Source organism: Coturnix japonica, chromosome 4, assembly GCF_001577835.2.
Source record: "Coturnix japonica isolate 7356 chromosome 4, Coturnix japonica 2.1, whole genome shotgun sequence".
NCBI lineage: Eukaryota > Metazoa > Chordata > Aves > Galliformes > Phasianidae > Coturnix > Coturnix japonica.
This window is the reverse complement of record NC_029519.1, coordinates 561196-577388: the sequence shown is the minus strand read 5'-3', so window position 1 is coordinate 577388 and position 16193 is coordinate 561196. Positions and strand designations below refer to the sequence as shown.

The following is a 16193-nucleotide window of genomic DNA, read 5'->3' as shown; positions in this document are numbered from 1 at the left end:
ATGCCAGTTGGAGCAGCTTTAGCAATTAGTTCCCCTCCCCAGCAGGTGCTGGGTTTTCTGTCTGCTGATCTGCTCCCAGACAGTGAGCCAAGAGGGTCCCTTCTTTCTGATCTGTGGGAGCTGAGATGCTGCTCTCCAGGCTGTGAAGAACACAGACCTGAATGCTCCAAGCAAAGCCCCCAGAGTAGAGTTCCAGGCTGGGGCTGCAGGGGGAATGAGGCAGGCAGAGCACCATTCCTGGCTGCAGCTCCCATCAGACCTTACCTCCTTGCTCCTGCAAGATTGGAGTTAACAATGTCCATGAGTCAGCCAGACCCTCAGCCTGAATGTCACTAAGGAGCACAGTATTACCTGCTGGTGTTCCTAGGAAGACTTTGTTTCCTCCTTCCACTCCAGGCCCTGACCAGCAAGGAGATGTGACCTCACTCCCACGAAGTCCTAGGCAGAAATGGTGACATCTCTCTTTCCAGCAAAAGTAATAATGAGTAGGAAGGGTGTGAACCAGCAGGAAGCTCTGTGTGGATTCGCATGTGAAGGGAAAGAGCTTCCTGCTGCCCATCCCCAGGCATGTCTCATGGAGAAATGCAGTGGCTGTGCAGTCTAATCGGGGCTGAAATGCTCACAGTTCTCATCTTTTCTAGCTGCAGATGTCCTTGTCTGACCAACACTGCCACATCTAAGTAGCAGTGCCCTGCTCCTGTGGGCCTTTGGTCCTTCCCAGGTTGCCAGGAATTGGCCTCCTGGCATGATTCTGGCACTGCTGGAAGAGCAACAGTGATGTAAGACAGTGCAGCCACTTCTGCAGAGCTGTGGTCTGGCCCACATGAGTGAGATGAAGGCTTGGGTCAGTATATAAAAGTATAGAGCTGAGGCTGCTCTGCTGAGATATGCATCCACAGCTTCCCAGACTGGGAGCAGGGCAGCAGGCTGTGCTGTTGTTGGATGGAGAAACACATTAATGGCCCCAGACCAACAATTACTTCCAAGCAATCCAGCCCTACTGCAGTCAGGCCAAGTGCTCTGGACAAAGGCAGGCACTGCCCAGCCTAACTCTGGACCTCACCTCATCACAGGGCAGTGAGAGGAGCCTGGCAGTGACCTGTGCCAGGGTGGGCTTCAGCCATGATCCCTGGCACACGCCCTCTGTTCTGATTTTGTGGTCGGGGCTCTTGCCCAGGAACAAGTGATTTATGGCTGTTTTGCATGGAGAAGGAAACTTCCCTCCAAACCAGCAGAGGATTTACCATCAGCCTGAGGAGGGAAGGCTGTCAGGAGCCAGGATGGGGATGCACATCAGTGAGTGCACATCAGGCAGGTGTGTGGGGCCCTGTCTCTGTGCTGCCTTGCTTCTGTGAGCAATCCATGGGTGGTGAGAAGACCGGAAGCCCCGAAGTAGCCTTTTCCATCTCTTTCTCTTCCTTTTACACCACAGCAGTGCACAAAAGGACAGAAAAAGGGGGATAAAATCTGAGAGTGAGGAATCTGTCAAGTGGTGAACCAGCAGCTAAACTCTAAAGAGGGAAAGCATCTCACATAGAGCAGAGGTGTGGGCAGTGGGGGTTTCTGATGTGCTGGGGCTCAGTGCTGTGAGAGCCTGCAAGCTGTGCTGCAAGTCCTCTTTATTACATATCATAAAATGGTATTCCAAGAACAATGCCCCGTAGCAGCACAGATATAAATAATGTGCACTGCAATGCAATTGAACCTTGTCCAGAGCCTCTGACCTGGGTGCTGGGAACTGCCTGTGGATGAGCGGCTGCCGCACAGAGCTGAGCTGCAAACCCCATCCGAGTGCACTGCTGAGAGGTGCTGGTGGGGGTGGGGGAGGAAAGGGCCTGAAAGGGGATGAGGACAGTGGGAGGACATCTGCCTGCTCAATGCCTTTATGCTGCCCCCCAGAGCCTCCCCACACACCCAGCCAGGACCTGATATGCTGCTGGGCTCTGGATGTCACTTCTGAATGTCAGATTCAGTTTGTGAACTAAAGTCCCCAGCTGTGTCCCCTCAAGCTCACATGACCTTTAAGGTCTGTAGGATGCTCCCCTGGCCCTTGGCTGCTTTGGTCCCACATCTGACACCAGGCCATGTTTGCACTGCCACTGTCCATCTCTCGGCACCCAACTGTACAGTGATGCAGTTCCTCAGCAATTTCAAACACTGAAACATCTGCTCCAGCACAGAGTAATTAATGACTTTCTGGTTCATCTGTTGAGCAGAAACACTTGGGCTTGCAGCTCTGGTGCAGACTTATTTAAAAGGTTTCTCATCAGGAGTGTTTAGGTTCCCCTAATTGCTGTGTGGCTGACAGAGAGCTCAGGGCACATTGCAGCACTGGAAACACCGTGCACCACACAGGAGCTGCAGGCAATTTGCTCCAGGAAGCTCAAGGCACAGCATCAACTCCCACGTGTGCTCATTGTGCATGGAGGAGAGTCAGGTCTTAGGCAGCACATCACAGTGTAGTGGCAAAGCAGGACTGCAGACCCCAAAGAGCCTAACCAAAAAACAGCACCCAGCACACTGAGGAGCCATTGTGGGATGAGTTTGGGCTTTCCTTTGCTGTGGCCTCTTTTGGTACCTCTGCTAACAGCATCTTTCTGGGTACCCGGGACGCAGCATCCCCAACTCCCTGCTGCTTATGGGGGCAGGGCAGGCAGCAGCTTGGCACCAGCAATGCTGGTAGTGAGAATGTGGACACAGCAGAGGCACATCTCCAGCAAATGAAGGAAATCAGTGCTGGAGAAGTCAGGCCTGAGCGAGAGGCAATGGATTTGGCTTGGGAGAAAACTCAGTGAAAAACAAAGTGGAAGGAAATCTGGCTCACTTTGCTCAGAAGTAACATTATCTGGGGAGATGACAGGGCTGCTAGCAGGACATGCTCGCTGCAAGGCTGGGCTGGAGCAGGCGCAGTGCTGCGAGGTCAGGCTTCTGACCCCGGCTGTAAATCCACGCCGTGCCATTGCGTAAGACCTCTCTGGGCCGTCTGGGAATCTGTTGTATCGTATTGCTGGGCTTTACAGAGATTTAATGCATGCACCAAAGCCTCCAGCGCCCATACATCACTTGGTGGTTAGTGGGAGGCACAGTCAAGATCTGGACAAAGATTGCTGCCAAAGGGTGTGAGGAGAAATGCTTTGGCCCATTAACAAAGCTCCTGCAAAGGAATGCAGATGTGGTGTGAGGATGCTGACAGCCTGGAGAGCCACAGGAGAGGCAAGCTGAGGGCTGGGGGGAGCGGAGGGACTGTAGGAACACCCAGCAGGATTGGTGAGAGGAGGCACCACTGCCTTTGGTGGGAAGAGGGAATTGGCCACCATCAGTTTGCAAATGCCTTTCTTGCCTTTGCCCAGTTTCTTCAGTTGCTGCTTGCTCACAGGATTTCTGTTTCCCATCCTCTATGGGGATGGCCTCCTGTCACTGGGCAGTCCTTGCTATAACTACAGCCAAGTTAAAGCACAGAAGAATTTTGTCAGACCCTGAAACACGCCTCAATCTATCCGGCTGCTGGCTTCAATGCACCCTTCGATCTTCAACAAATCAGATTTAGAACCACAAATGCTCTATGTGATCTTTCACAGTCTGCTCCCCACATCCTGGCACAGATGTCACCACGGGGCTGCATCCCACCAGACCCTTCCTGGGATTCAGTGACAGCAGTAGGAGCAGGGAGGTTTGGGGCTGTGCAGCCCCCCAGTGCAGCAGCTCAGTGTCTGGGGTCAGAGCCACGTCCTCACAGTGTTGGGCTCTGGAGGTGGAGGCAATGTGCTTTACACTCAACTGCTCAGTGCTGATAGGAACGCTTGTTGGGTTGTTTTAAAAGTGTCAGTGAGGATTTTGACAAGTTTATTGATACGTTTTAAATGTGTTAATAAGAATACTCAGATAAAGAGGGGAATGTGTTCATCATTTAATCTCATACACCTACGTCATGCAGCTGAGGAAAAGTGAGAGAGCTGCTCTAGCATCCTGAGCAGATTTGCCTTCCAGCAGCAATGGTTGTATTTGTTTCGCACTTACAGATTTTCTGGACTCATAATGAGCATTGAGAAATGCTGGGAAAGGAGATTCTGAGGAGGTTCACTACACTGATGGCAGAGGAATTGAGCATGGAGTTCACAGCTATGGTGAGGCCACCAGGCCCCCTCCCAGTAGCACAGCTGTGTCTCCTCAGGGCCCATCCTTCCTCCCAAGAGTGAGCCCAGGCTGGTGATGCAGCTCAGCCTGCTGGTTCCTGGGAGCTGAGTGAGAGCAGCAGTGACCTGAAGGTGCTGGGAGTGGTTCCCTAGCAAACAACCTCCAGTCCCGTCACATGTAGGGTCTGGGGCTGCCCTGCCCCACACTGGGGCATCCATGGAGTGGGCAGGAGCACGGGCTGCAATGCCAACTCCCTGTGCAGAGAAAGCAGCTCTCTGCCTCCTCCTCCTCCTCCTTCTCCTCCTCCTCGCCTTCCTCCTCCTCCTCAGCTCCCAGCCTCCCCGGCCAGGCAATGCACAGTGCAGCACATGGCTTTCAGAGAGCACTGACAACGTACAGCACCCCAGTGCTGGTGTGCACTGCTGGGAACTACTGGCAGGAGAGGACCGGTCGCATCTCCACTCTTCTCCTCTGTCTCCCACAGCAGCACGTTCTCAGCGTCAGGAGCCCCACGATGTGGCTGCTCCTCCTCGTGCTGCCTTCGCTGCTCTACGCTGCCACAGGTACGTGGGTGCGGTGCGGCTGCTGCTCGAAGTGGGGAGGGCCGTGGACCGTCTTCTGGGGGGCGGAGGGGGGTTTCAAGGACAGCTGTGTCCCAGGGTTTGGGTGTAGAGCCCGGCGCACTCACGGTGCTGCCTGCAGAGAGCCGAGCCGCGCGGAGGAGGAATGCTGGGTTCGAGGAGTGCTTTCTGTGCGGCTGCTGATGCTGCTCCGTGTCGTGCTCCTGCCCAGACACCCACATATTATAACCCCATAGATAGGTAACCCCAGAGACAACCACAGATTGTGCCTCTGACCCTTAGCTGGGAGAAAGCAAGCACGGAGCAGAGCAGGGGAGGTGCAGGGCAGTGCTAATGCTGCGGTCTGACTGGGGACGGAGTGGTGCACAAAGCCAAAGCCGTACAAAAACCAGGTGCTTTTGTGGGGAGCTGGGAAGGGGTACGCCAAGCACCCAGGCATACTGTGGTATTTCCGTTGAGGCTCATTTGTTGTGCTTTGCTTTTGTCGATGGCAACGCAAACTGTTCCTTCTCTAAAGGCCTGTGGGAGGGGAGGAGAGGGTCGGCCTCTGCCCGGTGCGCAGTTAATTACCGGGGCGGCTCTGACAGCAGCGCTGGGGGCACGGCTCAGCCAGCAGCAGAGCTGGGTCTCAGCCCCGGTGGGATGCTGTGATGCTCAGCATGGGGTGGCCGCATCCTGTGCAGCACCAGCAGCAATGGGCTCTCCTTGCAGATAGAGGTTATGTAGATGTAAGTCAAGCTGCTTTGCTGCGTGGGTTAGCTCCTAGAGTATTTACCTTCTGGATTTCCAGAATTTCAATACATTTCAGTACATTTCCGAGTGCAAGGAAGGCAGAGCAGGACTTTGGTTTGGTTTTGGAATGAGTGGGCTCCCCAGTGGAAAGTTCTCACCCTGTGCCTCTGGTACTCACGCTGCAGCCTCACAGAGCTGCGTGCAGACCCTGGGATGCAGCTGCACGATGAGGAAGAATGTGGTGTGTGTGGACTGGGGCTGAGCAATTGGCCTCAGCTGTGGGGCTGCCTCTCTTTGGCTTTGCACTCTATTTTGGTCACAGCCGTTTTATGGGGCTGCGTGGGCTGCGTTTACAGGCCTGTGTGGCCCTGCAGGGATGCAGCAAATGCCAAGATCAGCCCCAGCTAAATTTGGCCACTTTCTCTCATGGCTGGCTTTTCCCAGAGTTGGGCAGGGGGTGCACAAATGGTGCCTGTTGTTCTTTGTCCATTTGTTTCACCTCTTGCCCATCTCTCCCCGTTTGCCTGATTTCTCCCTCACACAGTAACTGGTTCCTCCAGCCCCAGGTTGGTTAGTGCAGAACAGAACCCAGGGCTGGGGAGCATCAGTTCCACTGCGACCTTCAGCTTCCTTCAAAAACAGCATCTGCCTCTGTTTATGTGTGTAAATATATATGTGGATAAACTCCTCTCTCTCGGTATTTACATAGCTCCGTATGCAAACACTCTCCGCAGTAGGGACTGTGAGGTCCTTCAGCCATGTCTCTGTCCTGTCAGGTCCTGTTTTGTGCCAGGTCAACACAGGAGCAGCTCCTGCACTTCACCATGGCCAGTGAGGCTGCAACCCGCTGTGGGATACTGCTGTCCCCCTCTTAGGACTTAGGTGGTGAAGGCTCAGTGTTTGCTGATGAGTGTGTGTGCACAAGTGAGACAAAGTGCTTTTAATTATAGCATGCCCCATTAGCCATTAATAGGCTGACAGCTGAAGGAAATGTTGAGTGACAGGCTGGGCCCCGCATGCAGCCCTGCTCCCTCCTGGTGCCTGCCTGCTGCCACTTCCCAGCGCCTGATCAAAGCAGGTGTGGAAACGTTTAGCTGGATCTGAGGCATGCCTCTGCCAGGGATAATTGCAGGATGCTAATGAACGGGGCCCTGGAGCTGGGTACCTCGATGGCTTTTACAGAAGGGGCTAGGCAGAAAGGAAGCCTGAGGCAGCCGTGCACTGTGGTGGGACAGAGGGCTGGGATAAGGCATTGGGAGAATGTCTGTCCATGGAGGGATGTCTGCCTGTGGGAGAGTGTCTGCTGTGGGCATCAGGGAAACCCAGAGGGAGAAGCGCCTTTGCTGAGGGTTGGAAGGCGGCACAGGGACCAGTGGGTGCATGGCAGGATGTAGACCCCCCAAATACTGAGCATCTCCTCTTCCCTCTGCAGACCCTCTTCTGACTCCCTCCAGGGATGTGTACGTGTGTCCCCTGGGGCAGTTTCCCTGTGGCAACCTCTCTGTCTGCCTGCCCCAGGCACTGCACTGCAATGGGGTGGACGACTGCGACAACGGTGCTGATGAGGAGAACTGTGGTAATTAGCAAAACCCTAGGAAGCTGGGAAGTCCTTGGGCTGGAAATGCCAAGAGCTGGGACCATGAGGGCATTAGGGCAGAACTGCAGCCTCTCCTGGGAGCAATAGCAATGGCAAGAATCATGGACAGTGGTGTCCTGATTCTGGCACTGTAATACATGCCAACATAACAGATCCCGTCTGGGACCCTCCTGGTGCAGGAGACCCATTCTGTTGCAGTCCTTGGGGTTGTGTGGGCTGTGTGCAGAGGCAGAGGAATGGGGGGTTCTGTGCCAATTGCTGGAGCACATGGCTGCAGCAGATGTAAGGAAACAAAGTGAATTTCCTTCTTTGCATGATATGCTGTGCCTTTTCTCAGGGTTGCTGGGGAGCAAAGCATAAAAGAGCCAGAGACTGGGCTAACATGCCTGCTGGGAGCTGTGGATGCAGTGCCTGGCTCAGGACAGGCTTGATGGGGTGGGAGAAAGAATGGAAGGAAAAGTTTACTGGGGTTGCATTTGGAGGTACATAGCATGGTAGGATGAAGCTCACTCTGACCCACACAGCCAGCTTGTGGCTGGAGCCAGCTTGCTGTCTTCTTCCTTTCCCACACCCTACCTGGGGCTGTGGGATTCTACTCCCATCATACAGAGCTGCCGGGCACTGTGGGAGGCAACCATGCCTGACAGCCCTCCTGCCCACAGTGGACACCACAGGCTGGCTGGGGGTGCTGGGCGACATGCTGGCTGGGAACAGTGGAACAGAGGACGAGGTGGACACATGCTGTAAGCCACCTTTGGAACTGCCATCCCTTCCCCACCACATGGTCACCCCCATTGCCCTCTCAGCATATCCCCTCTGGTCCTGCAGTGCTGGAGATGTTCCCAAAGCAGTGCCGATGCTGGGGAAGGGCCATGGACTGCACTGCACAGAACCTCAGCTCTGTGCCCTGGATGTCCCCCAATGTGACACAGCTGTGAGTACCACAGGGTTCCCCCCCATCCCAACACCACTGAGCCCCCAGTGCCTCTCACGTATGTGAAGTGAGAGCAGGGAAGGGAGAAGAGTATAGAAATCCTCACCCGGAGAACAATGAGCAGGACTGTGTTAATGAGCAGAAGCTGCCTTGCAACGCACTTGTATTTCAGGGGAAAGAGAGAGTCAGGGCTCCCTTGTCCTCCTGTGACTGAGGCTCTGAATTTGATTTCTTTAGTATTTTTATCACTGGGTCTACTTTTTGTTCTTTTTTGTTGTTGTTGTTGTTGTGGTTTTTCTTTTTCTCTCACTTTCCTGGTAGGGACCTAAAGAGAAATAAAATCCGCGTTCTGCTGGACAACCAGTTCACCAGGTTCTGGAGCCTGAGGAAGCTGTGAGTACTGCCTGCTCTGTCCCATGGGGTTGCACAGAGGAGGGAAGTAGCTTGGCTCTGCTCTGCTCTACTCTTCAGCTCCATCGTTTGCTCCCTCTGCTTTGGAGCTCTGGGTCTCCATCAGACATGGGGCACATCCCTCTTTCCCAGGGACCTGCAGAATCCCTTAAGAAGCAATTCTCTTTCAATCTGCTTTCTGTTCTGTATTATTATTATTATTATTATTTAACAGATTCTTGCAAAACAACAAGATCAGTGTGATCTCACTCAAGGCATTTGCTGGACTTTCTCAGCTTAGGATGCTGTAAGTAAGAGCAGCCTCATGATGAGGCCCGGGGGAGTGGGGTCGTGGGATGTAGAGCTCCTCACGCACAGCACAGCTGCTCCTGCAGGAATTGTACCGAGCTGCTGTAAGCTGGAGTGGAGGGGGGGGGAGAGAAAGATGAACAGAGCTGAGGCACCTCTAGCTCTAACTATGCCCTCCTCAGCCCATTATTCTCTGAGCAGGGCCCTGTGCTGGCAAAGTGACCAGGGATTGTCCCAGGCATAGGCAGTGGGGGGCCCGTGAGCTGCCCCACCAAGACAAGAGGAAAATGCTTCTCCTGCTCTGTCTGCAGGTTCCTCAGCCACAACAGGATCTCCCGGCTGCTGCCCCGCACATTTGAGGACTTGAACCGCCTTGAGTGGCTGTAAGCTCCCCTCTGCTCCAGGCTTCCTCGTGTGCATTGTGACTCCGTTTCCTTGGGGGTGGCACTGACCAGAGCAGGGGCTGCCCAAAGCCCTGAGAGTGATATGGGGTGGAGCAGAGATGCTGAGCTTGTGGCTCTGTAGTGGGAGCCAAGCAGTTCTCTCTTGTAGAGAAGAATCTGCTCCTGCTGGACTGCAGAGGGCAGTGGGTATAGAGCATGCACAGTGCTGGGCATGGTGCAGGGCACCCTCAGCACCAGAGCTCGGTGTGAGACCTTCCCTATGTGCTGTTGGTTCCGTCTCCAACCCCCACAAAGTTCTTAAACAAAAAGGACAGCCCATGTCATTCTGTCCTGTTTGCTTTCTTAGACTGCATTTGGTCAGAGCTGGGTTGCAGAGGCTGCTTTGCAGGGTGCCCCCCACAGCACGCAGTGCTGCTCCCAGCTTCCCTCCCGATGTGTCACAGGACCAGCTCAGCCGTCCCTTAAATCAAAGAGGGAAGCAGAACAACGAGCAGCTCATGCAGGGTGGTCTGTGGAGCACACAAACCAGAGGACTTCAGAGAAGTCAGGCACAGCCCTGAATTCCCTGAAGGGTGTTTAATTTATCATTGTTTCACAGCAGAAGAGAGGAAAAATCCAGCAGAGCCTGACTGTGAGGGAATCCAGGCTCTGCAGCTGGATCTAACTCTTTAGCTGGGCCAAGAGCTAAGAGGAGGGGATGGGATGTGGGGTAGCCCCCAGCCCAGGGATGGGGCCATGGGATAGGCTCCCAGCACCGCACTCTGAGCTGCCAGAGTCCCTTCCCTGCTTTCACCTTTCTTTCCTCCCACCCCCAGGATACTGGACAACAACAGGATTGCCCAGATTGCCCCTGCCACATTCTCAGGGCTGAGGTCGCTGTACTTCCTGTGAGTCCTGGAGAGCCCTTGTGGGTTACCTCAGTACCTCCTGCACCCCTTGACCATGCCCTGGCTCTGGGCTTTCTGGGATGCCCACCTCCTGCACTGCCAGAAGCTGCTGGGGGCAGCGTGGTGCTGCAAGTGGAACCCCAGCCTTGGCCAGCCATTTTCTCTTGTGCTGCGTTGTTTGTACACCAGACAGGCTCAAGCCAAGCACTGCTTATGAGGCCCACTTCCAAGAGGGAAGAACAGGATAACTGTCATGTTGTGGCTGCCATAAAAGTAATCTTGAAGTCACTTAAACATGATTGCAACACCTTCTGCACCTCCGCAGTCCACTGTGCAGATCAGGAACTCTGGCAGCAGCCTGGAGTCAGTGTTAGGGGAGAAGTTTTGGCTGTCAGAGTGGAAAAAAAAGTGCATGAATGAGCACACATGCATGTATGTATGCTCACATATAACTGGCTGCTTTAAACTGTAATCCTTGAACATGCAGCTGCAAGGGAAGAGCCACAGCTACAGCTGCTGCTGTGAGCTTGCACCATCTCTACTGGAGATGTAAGGGCTGGAGGTGGTTGTAAAAGACCAAAAGATGGGATGTGGATGTATGGTGCTGAGGTGGCTGGGAGCCACCAGAGATCCTGGGGGTCTGGTGCAGAGTGACTGGGACAGCAATCACTGCAGATGTGGAGATGGCTGGGCTACAGGGCTGGTGCAGGGTTCTGGGCAGGAGGTTCTGTGCCCCCAGAGCTCTGCAATGCCCAGTTGGCACCTGGTGTCCTGGACCTGTCCCAGATCTGTTCCCAAGGCTGTGTGTTCCCACGTTGCAGGCAGTGGAGCAGCTCAGTGACGCAGCGTGTTTATCCTTCTGCCTTTTTTTAACGAATGAAACAAACTAATAAACTGCGGTCACAAAAAGTGCACTAAGAAACACTGCACGCAGGCATGTGCAAAAGGGCTGAGAAAAATGCCAGAAGGATTCCAAGCTATAAATCCACATTTACTGCCCGTCACACTCGGCTTGTTCACTGCTGGCTTTGGGCACATTTCTCCCTGGGATGCACTAATTCACTCACTGGCTGTGACCCTTACCTTTATCCTTACATCACAAGGAAGGTCAGCAAAGCTCTGCACTGCAATTAAGCTGCATGCACCAGGTGTTTGCCTGAACTGCTTCATGCTGCAGTTCTGGGGTGCAAGGCTCCATCAGTCAGGGAGGTGCTGCCAGCTCATCTGGGTACTGCTGTGAGCAGCCTTGCAGTGTGGCCATGCACAAGCAGAAAGTCTTAATGGAGTCCTATGTGGTCCTGTGTTAGCAGCAGGCTGCATCCTATGTGGGTGGGCTGCACTGCAACTTCACTTGTCCCTGCTGCCTCTCCCCAGGTACATGCTGAACAACTCCCTGGCCAAGATACCTGATGGTTCCCTGTGCACGGAGACACCAAAGCTGAGCTGGCTGTGAGTACCTGGCTGGGGCAGCCAGGGTCTGGGTATTTCTCCTAGGGGCACTGGAATGAGGCTGGGGAAGCAGCAGTGTGATTGCATTCCCTGCAGGGAGCTGGAAGGAAATAGGATCCGGGCGGTGCGTGGGGGCATCTTCCAGCAGTGCCGTGAGCTCACTGTGCTGTGAGTACTTTAGGGATCCCCCTTCCCCCTGGGGGTGCATGGAGGTGGGAGATGGGCAGCAGTCAGCTGGGACCCCCCCTCTGTTCCAGGCTGTGTACCAGGTGAATGGTTCCACTCTGCTTTTGTTAACAGCATTAGTAGTGCAGTCAGCTTTGTGGACTTGGCCAACAGTGCTCCCCAGAGCCTTTTGCAGGGCTGGGTACTCAGTGGGGCAGGGAGCTGCAGGCAGGGGCTGTTGTGATCCATGGGGTCAGAGGCAGGGCACTGCATGGAAAATGTTTCTTGTGGTGCATGAGCAACAGGGCCTGCAGCCCTGAGCCTCCCGCTGGCATCCAAAGCCCCTAAAAATATCCCTGAGGAGCACATAAAGCTCACACACTGGCTCCGTATGTCAGACAGCAACAAGCTCTGTTTAGTCCCCTCCTGCCTGAGGCTGAGCAATGCTCCAGGCTCTCACACAGGTGCCACCCCAGCACTGATGAAGGCAAAGAATTCACCTTTGCCCCAGACCACCCCCTCCTTCTGGGTAGAGCTTTGCACAATGCTCTCGGCTCCCTTTGAGCTCCCACATGCTGCCTGCTTTCTGGTCCTGCTGTCACCATTCTCTGAAGAGGGGAAAAGCAGCTGCCTCACGGGCAAGAGAAGATGTAGGTGCAATTGAAGTCCCCGTGCATTTTGTTCAGTCGTTGGGGACAGGTCTGGGCACTCCCTGAACACCTCTTCCACATCCATGAGGGAGGTGATAGCAATAGGACAAGGGGCAATAGTTTTAATCTCAAGGAGGGAAGGTCTAGATTAGATGTCAGGGGGAAATTCTTCACAGAAGTGATGAGGTGCTGAAACCAGGATGCCCAGGGAGGCTGTGAATGCCCCAGTTCTGGGGGTGTTCAGACCAGGTAAGATGGAGCCCACCCCAAGTAATTCTATGATCCATAACTGTGAGGATGAGCACTTGGAAAGTTCTTCTGTGTCTCCCAAGACAAAGAGATCTGACTGTAATGCAGCCCTCCATAGAGAAGCCCAGACAAGCATTTAATCCCCTAGGTGCACACACCTGAGTTATTTCCCCAGTGAGAGCTTCCAATAGCAAACAGATTCCTGAAAGCCTTCTTTACTCTGACTTTATCTTCACCCATCTCCCCAGGGGGGCCCAGCAGAGCCAGATGCCCCAGAAGCACCTTGAGTGCTCACAGCCAGCCCTGTGCTGGAGTGCGGTACTGCTGCATCTGTTCTCTCTTTCTGGCTCAGGATTCTGCGTAGGAACAGACTCCGATGGATCCAGAGTGGGGCGTTCTCAGGCCTGAGCAGGCTGGTAGAGCTGTGAGTGCATGGCCATTGTGCCCCCGAGCACTGGGCTGGGGCCCTCACTCATGTGGTTGTCCCACTGCCTCCCTCAATACTTCTCTGCACCACATAGTGACCTTTCCCTCAATGGGTTGGATGAGCTCCCACCATCTCTGTTCCACGGCCTGGCTGCCCTGCAGCAGCTGTGAGTATGGAACACTGCTCCCCTGCATCAGGGCTGTGTGCTGCCCTGGGGTGGGGAGCCCTGTGGAAGAGCCAGGAACATGGCCCCTTACCCTCACTTCCAGCTCCTTTGAGCACATCCATGGGGAAGAACAGCAGCACCTTGTTTCCTTCCAGGAACATCTCCTACAATCCCCTGATAGAGGTCTGCCCCAGCCAGTTTGAGAGCCTGCCCCAGCTGCTGTCCCTGTGAGTCCCACAATGCCCCAACCCTGCAGTGCCACTGTGGCCCCGCACTCAGTGGCAGCGCCCAGCCCTGCTGCCTTCATCCCGCAGGAGTCTGGAGGGGCTGGAGATCCCCAACATCCACAACGTGACCTTCCGTGGGCTGGCCAACCTTTCCCATATGTGAGTGTGAAAGGAAGGGGCATCCCACACCAAGAAGCCCCCCTGGAGCAAAGGGGGTGGCACTGCAGAGGAGTGCATGTTGTGTGAGGGTGCTGTGCAGCCCCAGGCACAGGTGTGAAGGGTGGGCTCTGCTGGCTGAGGTGGGCACTGGGAGCCAGGGTTAAGCAATCCCATTCCAGGTCTTTTGCTTAGGCCCAAGATAACGGCCTGAGAACAGCAGAGATATGCAGGCAAGATGGGCATGGTGAAAATGCAGCCGAGGAGGCAGCTGTGAGTGCTTTGCAAGGAGAAAACAAGAAATCATTGATTTTTCTGCAGATGCACATTTTAGAGTACCTGTAATGAAAGACAACTGTACACCTTCCTTCCTGTAATTGGTCAGTTTGGACTGCAGATGTGGTACATTTTCTACCTGACTGGCTAATAAGCAATCATTTCTCTCCTTTTATCTATAATTAAGCAGAAATGAGCCTTGCGTGGCAGTTTTGTAGTCATTTTCTAATGTAGAGTTTTGCTAAGCTTATATGGAATTGCCTTTTATAAGGCTTGAAAAGATTAATCTGAAATAACATGCAGGGGAAAAAATCTGAATCCCTGCTAATGGAGGCTGAGAGACTCAAAAAAGGGATTGATTTTTAGAATGTTGGTGAGAATCACAGGCTGAAGGGAAGCACTCCGTATTTATAGCCAGCAGTGTAGAACAAGCACAGGTTTAAGTGTGTGGCACTTGATCCAGGAAAGCACCGGGGTGCCTCCAGGCTGTTTTGTGAAGGATACAGGCTTCTTTAGCATCCAAAGCAAATTGTGGTGACTGTGCAAACCACAAACCCTCTTGTGCTCTGCAAGTCCCTCTCCTGTCCCAGTTGCAGCTGCAGAAGAGTGTTCCCAGGTGCTGCTGTCCTCCAGTGGAGGTCCTGAGGCTTTTGGCTGCAGTGTGAGGGTCCTGCTGGCTCTTTTCCACCTAGATGGGGAGTAGCATCCCAGCAGGGCAGGGCTGGGAGCAGGATGGCTGTGCAACAGCCATGGCAGCAGCCAGCACCTTCCCCCTGCAGCTACTTCAAGAAGTTCCAGTACTGCAGTTCCGCGCCCCATGTGCGCAGCTGCAAACCCAACACCGACGGCATCTCCTCCTTCGAGCATCTCCTGGCCAACATCATCCTACGTGTCTTCGTCTGGGTCATTGCCTGCATCACCTGCCTGGGCAACATCTGTGTCATCTGCATGCGGTCCTGCGTGGTCACGGAGAGCAGCGCACACACCATGGCCATCAAATCCCTGTGCTGTGAGCTGGGAGGGGCCAGGGGGCGCAGGGACACTGATGCAGTGGGTGGTGCTGAGCATGGTGCCTCCTTCTCACGATGCTTTGCCTCCCTGCAGGTGCAGATGGCCTGATGGGCATCTATCTTTTTGTCATTGGTGCCTTTGACCTGAAGTACTCGGGAGAATACAACAGGCATGCACAGGGCTGGATGGCCAGCATGCCATGCCAGCTGGTGGGCAGCCTGGCCATGCTATCCTCTGAGGTGTCTGTGCTGCTCCTCACCTACATGACCCTGGAGAAATACTTCTCCATTGTGTTCCCCTTCAGCTACCGCAGAGCCGGCAGGAAGCAGACTGCCACGGTGCTGGCTGCCATCTGGCTGCTGGGCCTCTCGCTCAGCATCGTGCCGCTGTGCTGCAGGGAGTCCTTTGGCAACTACTATGGGAGGAATGGGGTGTGCTTCCCTCTGCAGTCTGAGCTGGGTGAGCGGCCCAGTGCCAGGGACTTCTCCACCACCATCTACCTGGGTGAGGCCCTGGGCAGGGATGGGGATGGGGTGTGGAGCACGGGGTCAGGGTAAGTTGAGGCTGCAGTGATGTCTCCACTCTTCTCACTGCTGGAAGTGGGCACAGCTCTGCTTTGCCTTGGCTCCATAGGACATTCTCAGAGCAAGGTTTCTCCCTCTCTCCAGGCTTGAACCTCGCAGCTTTCATCACCATTGTCTTTGCCTACACCGGCATGTTCTACTCTATCCGCATCACCACTTGCAGAACAGCAGAGAGCAGTGTCTGCCCCCGGGATGTGGCCATCGCCAAACGCTTCTTCTTCATTGTCTTCACTGATGCTCTCTGCTGGATCCCCATCTTCCTGCTCAAGCTGCTCTCTCTGCTGCAGGTGGAAATCCCAGGTGATGTCTTGCAGCAAGCCTGCTGCTGCCCACCTCTATCCCCAGCTATGGGCCTCTTGGGGTGGGTGCTGCCAACTCCCCCACCCAAATGTGGGCTGTGAGGGGAAGGGGGGGAGCGTCACTCATCCCTGGGTGGGTCCTGGCAGAGGACAGCAGTCATGAACCCCTGTAGCTGTGCCCCTGCAGGTGGCTTTGCCCCATTTTGCTGCATGCATGGGGTGTTCCCCCCTGGGGGAGGCTGGCTGCCTGATGGCATTTCCTGGTTGGAGCAGGCACCATCACATCCTGGGTGGTCATCTTCATCCTGCCCATCAACAGTGCACTCAACCCCATCCTCTACACCATCACCACGGCTCCTTTCCAGGAGAAGGTGAAGGGCTGCCTGCACACCCGGCGCTCAGAGCTGAGCTCCCGGCAGAGCTTCATGCTGGTGGTGCTATAGGCAGGCAGACTCCACCTGGCACCACCAGCAGGCCCTGGCACACCGGGCACTGCCTGCACAGCTCAGCTCTGGGGGCATCTTCACAGTTGCTCTCAGGTTCATCTGCATTCTGTGACCTAGAGA

At 54.6% G+C, this 16193-nt stretch overlaps 1 protein-coding gene across 1 annotated transcript; it reads left to right on the top strand.

The window, feature by feature from the left end:
* The first annotated feature begins 4449 nt into the window (after window positions 1-4449).
* On the top strand, window positions 4450-16176 carry LOC107312514 (relaxin receptor 1-like). Its single transcript, XM_015860018.2, has 18 exons — window positions 4450-4697; window positions 6880-7023; window positions 7707-7787; window positions 7873-7978; window positions 8300-8371; window positions 8604-8675; window positions 8989-9060; window positions 9897-9968; window positions 11343-11417; window positions 11514-11585; window positions 12834-12905; window positions 13003-13074; window positions 13230-13301; window positions 13389-13460; window positions 14513-14742; window positions 14838-15248; window positions 15413-15628; window positions 15901-16176. Exons 1-18 carry the CDS (start codon window positions 4487-4489, stop codon window positions 16068-16070), a joined length of 2292 nt encoding a protein of 763 aa, XP_015715504.2. The 5' UTR covers window positions 4450-4486; the 3' UTR covers window positions 16071-16176.
* Window positions 16177-16193: the final 17 nt, after the last annotated feature.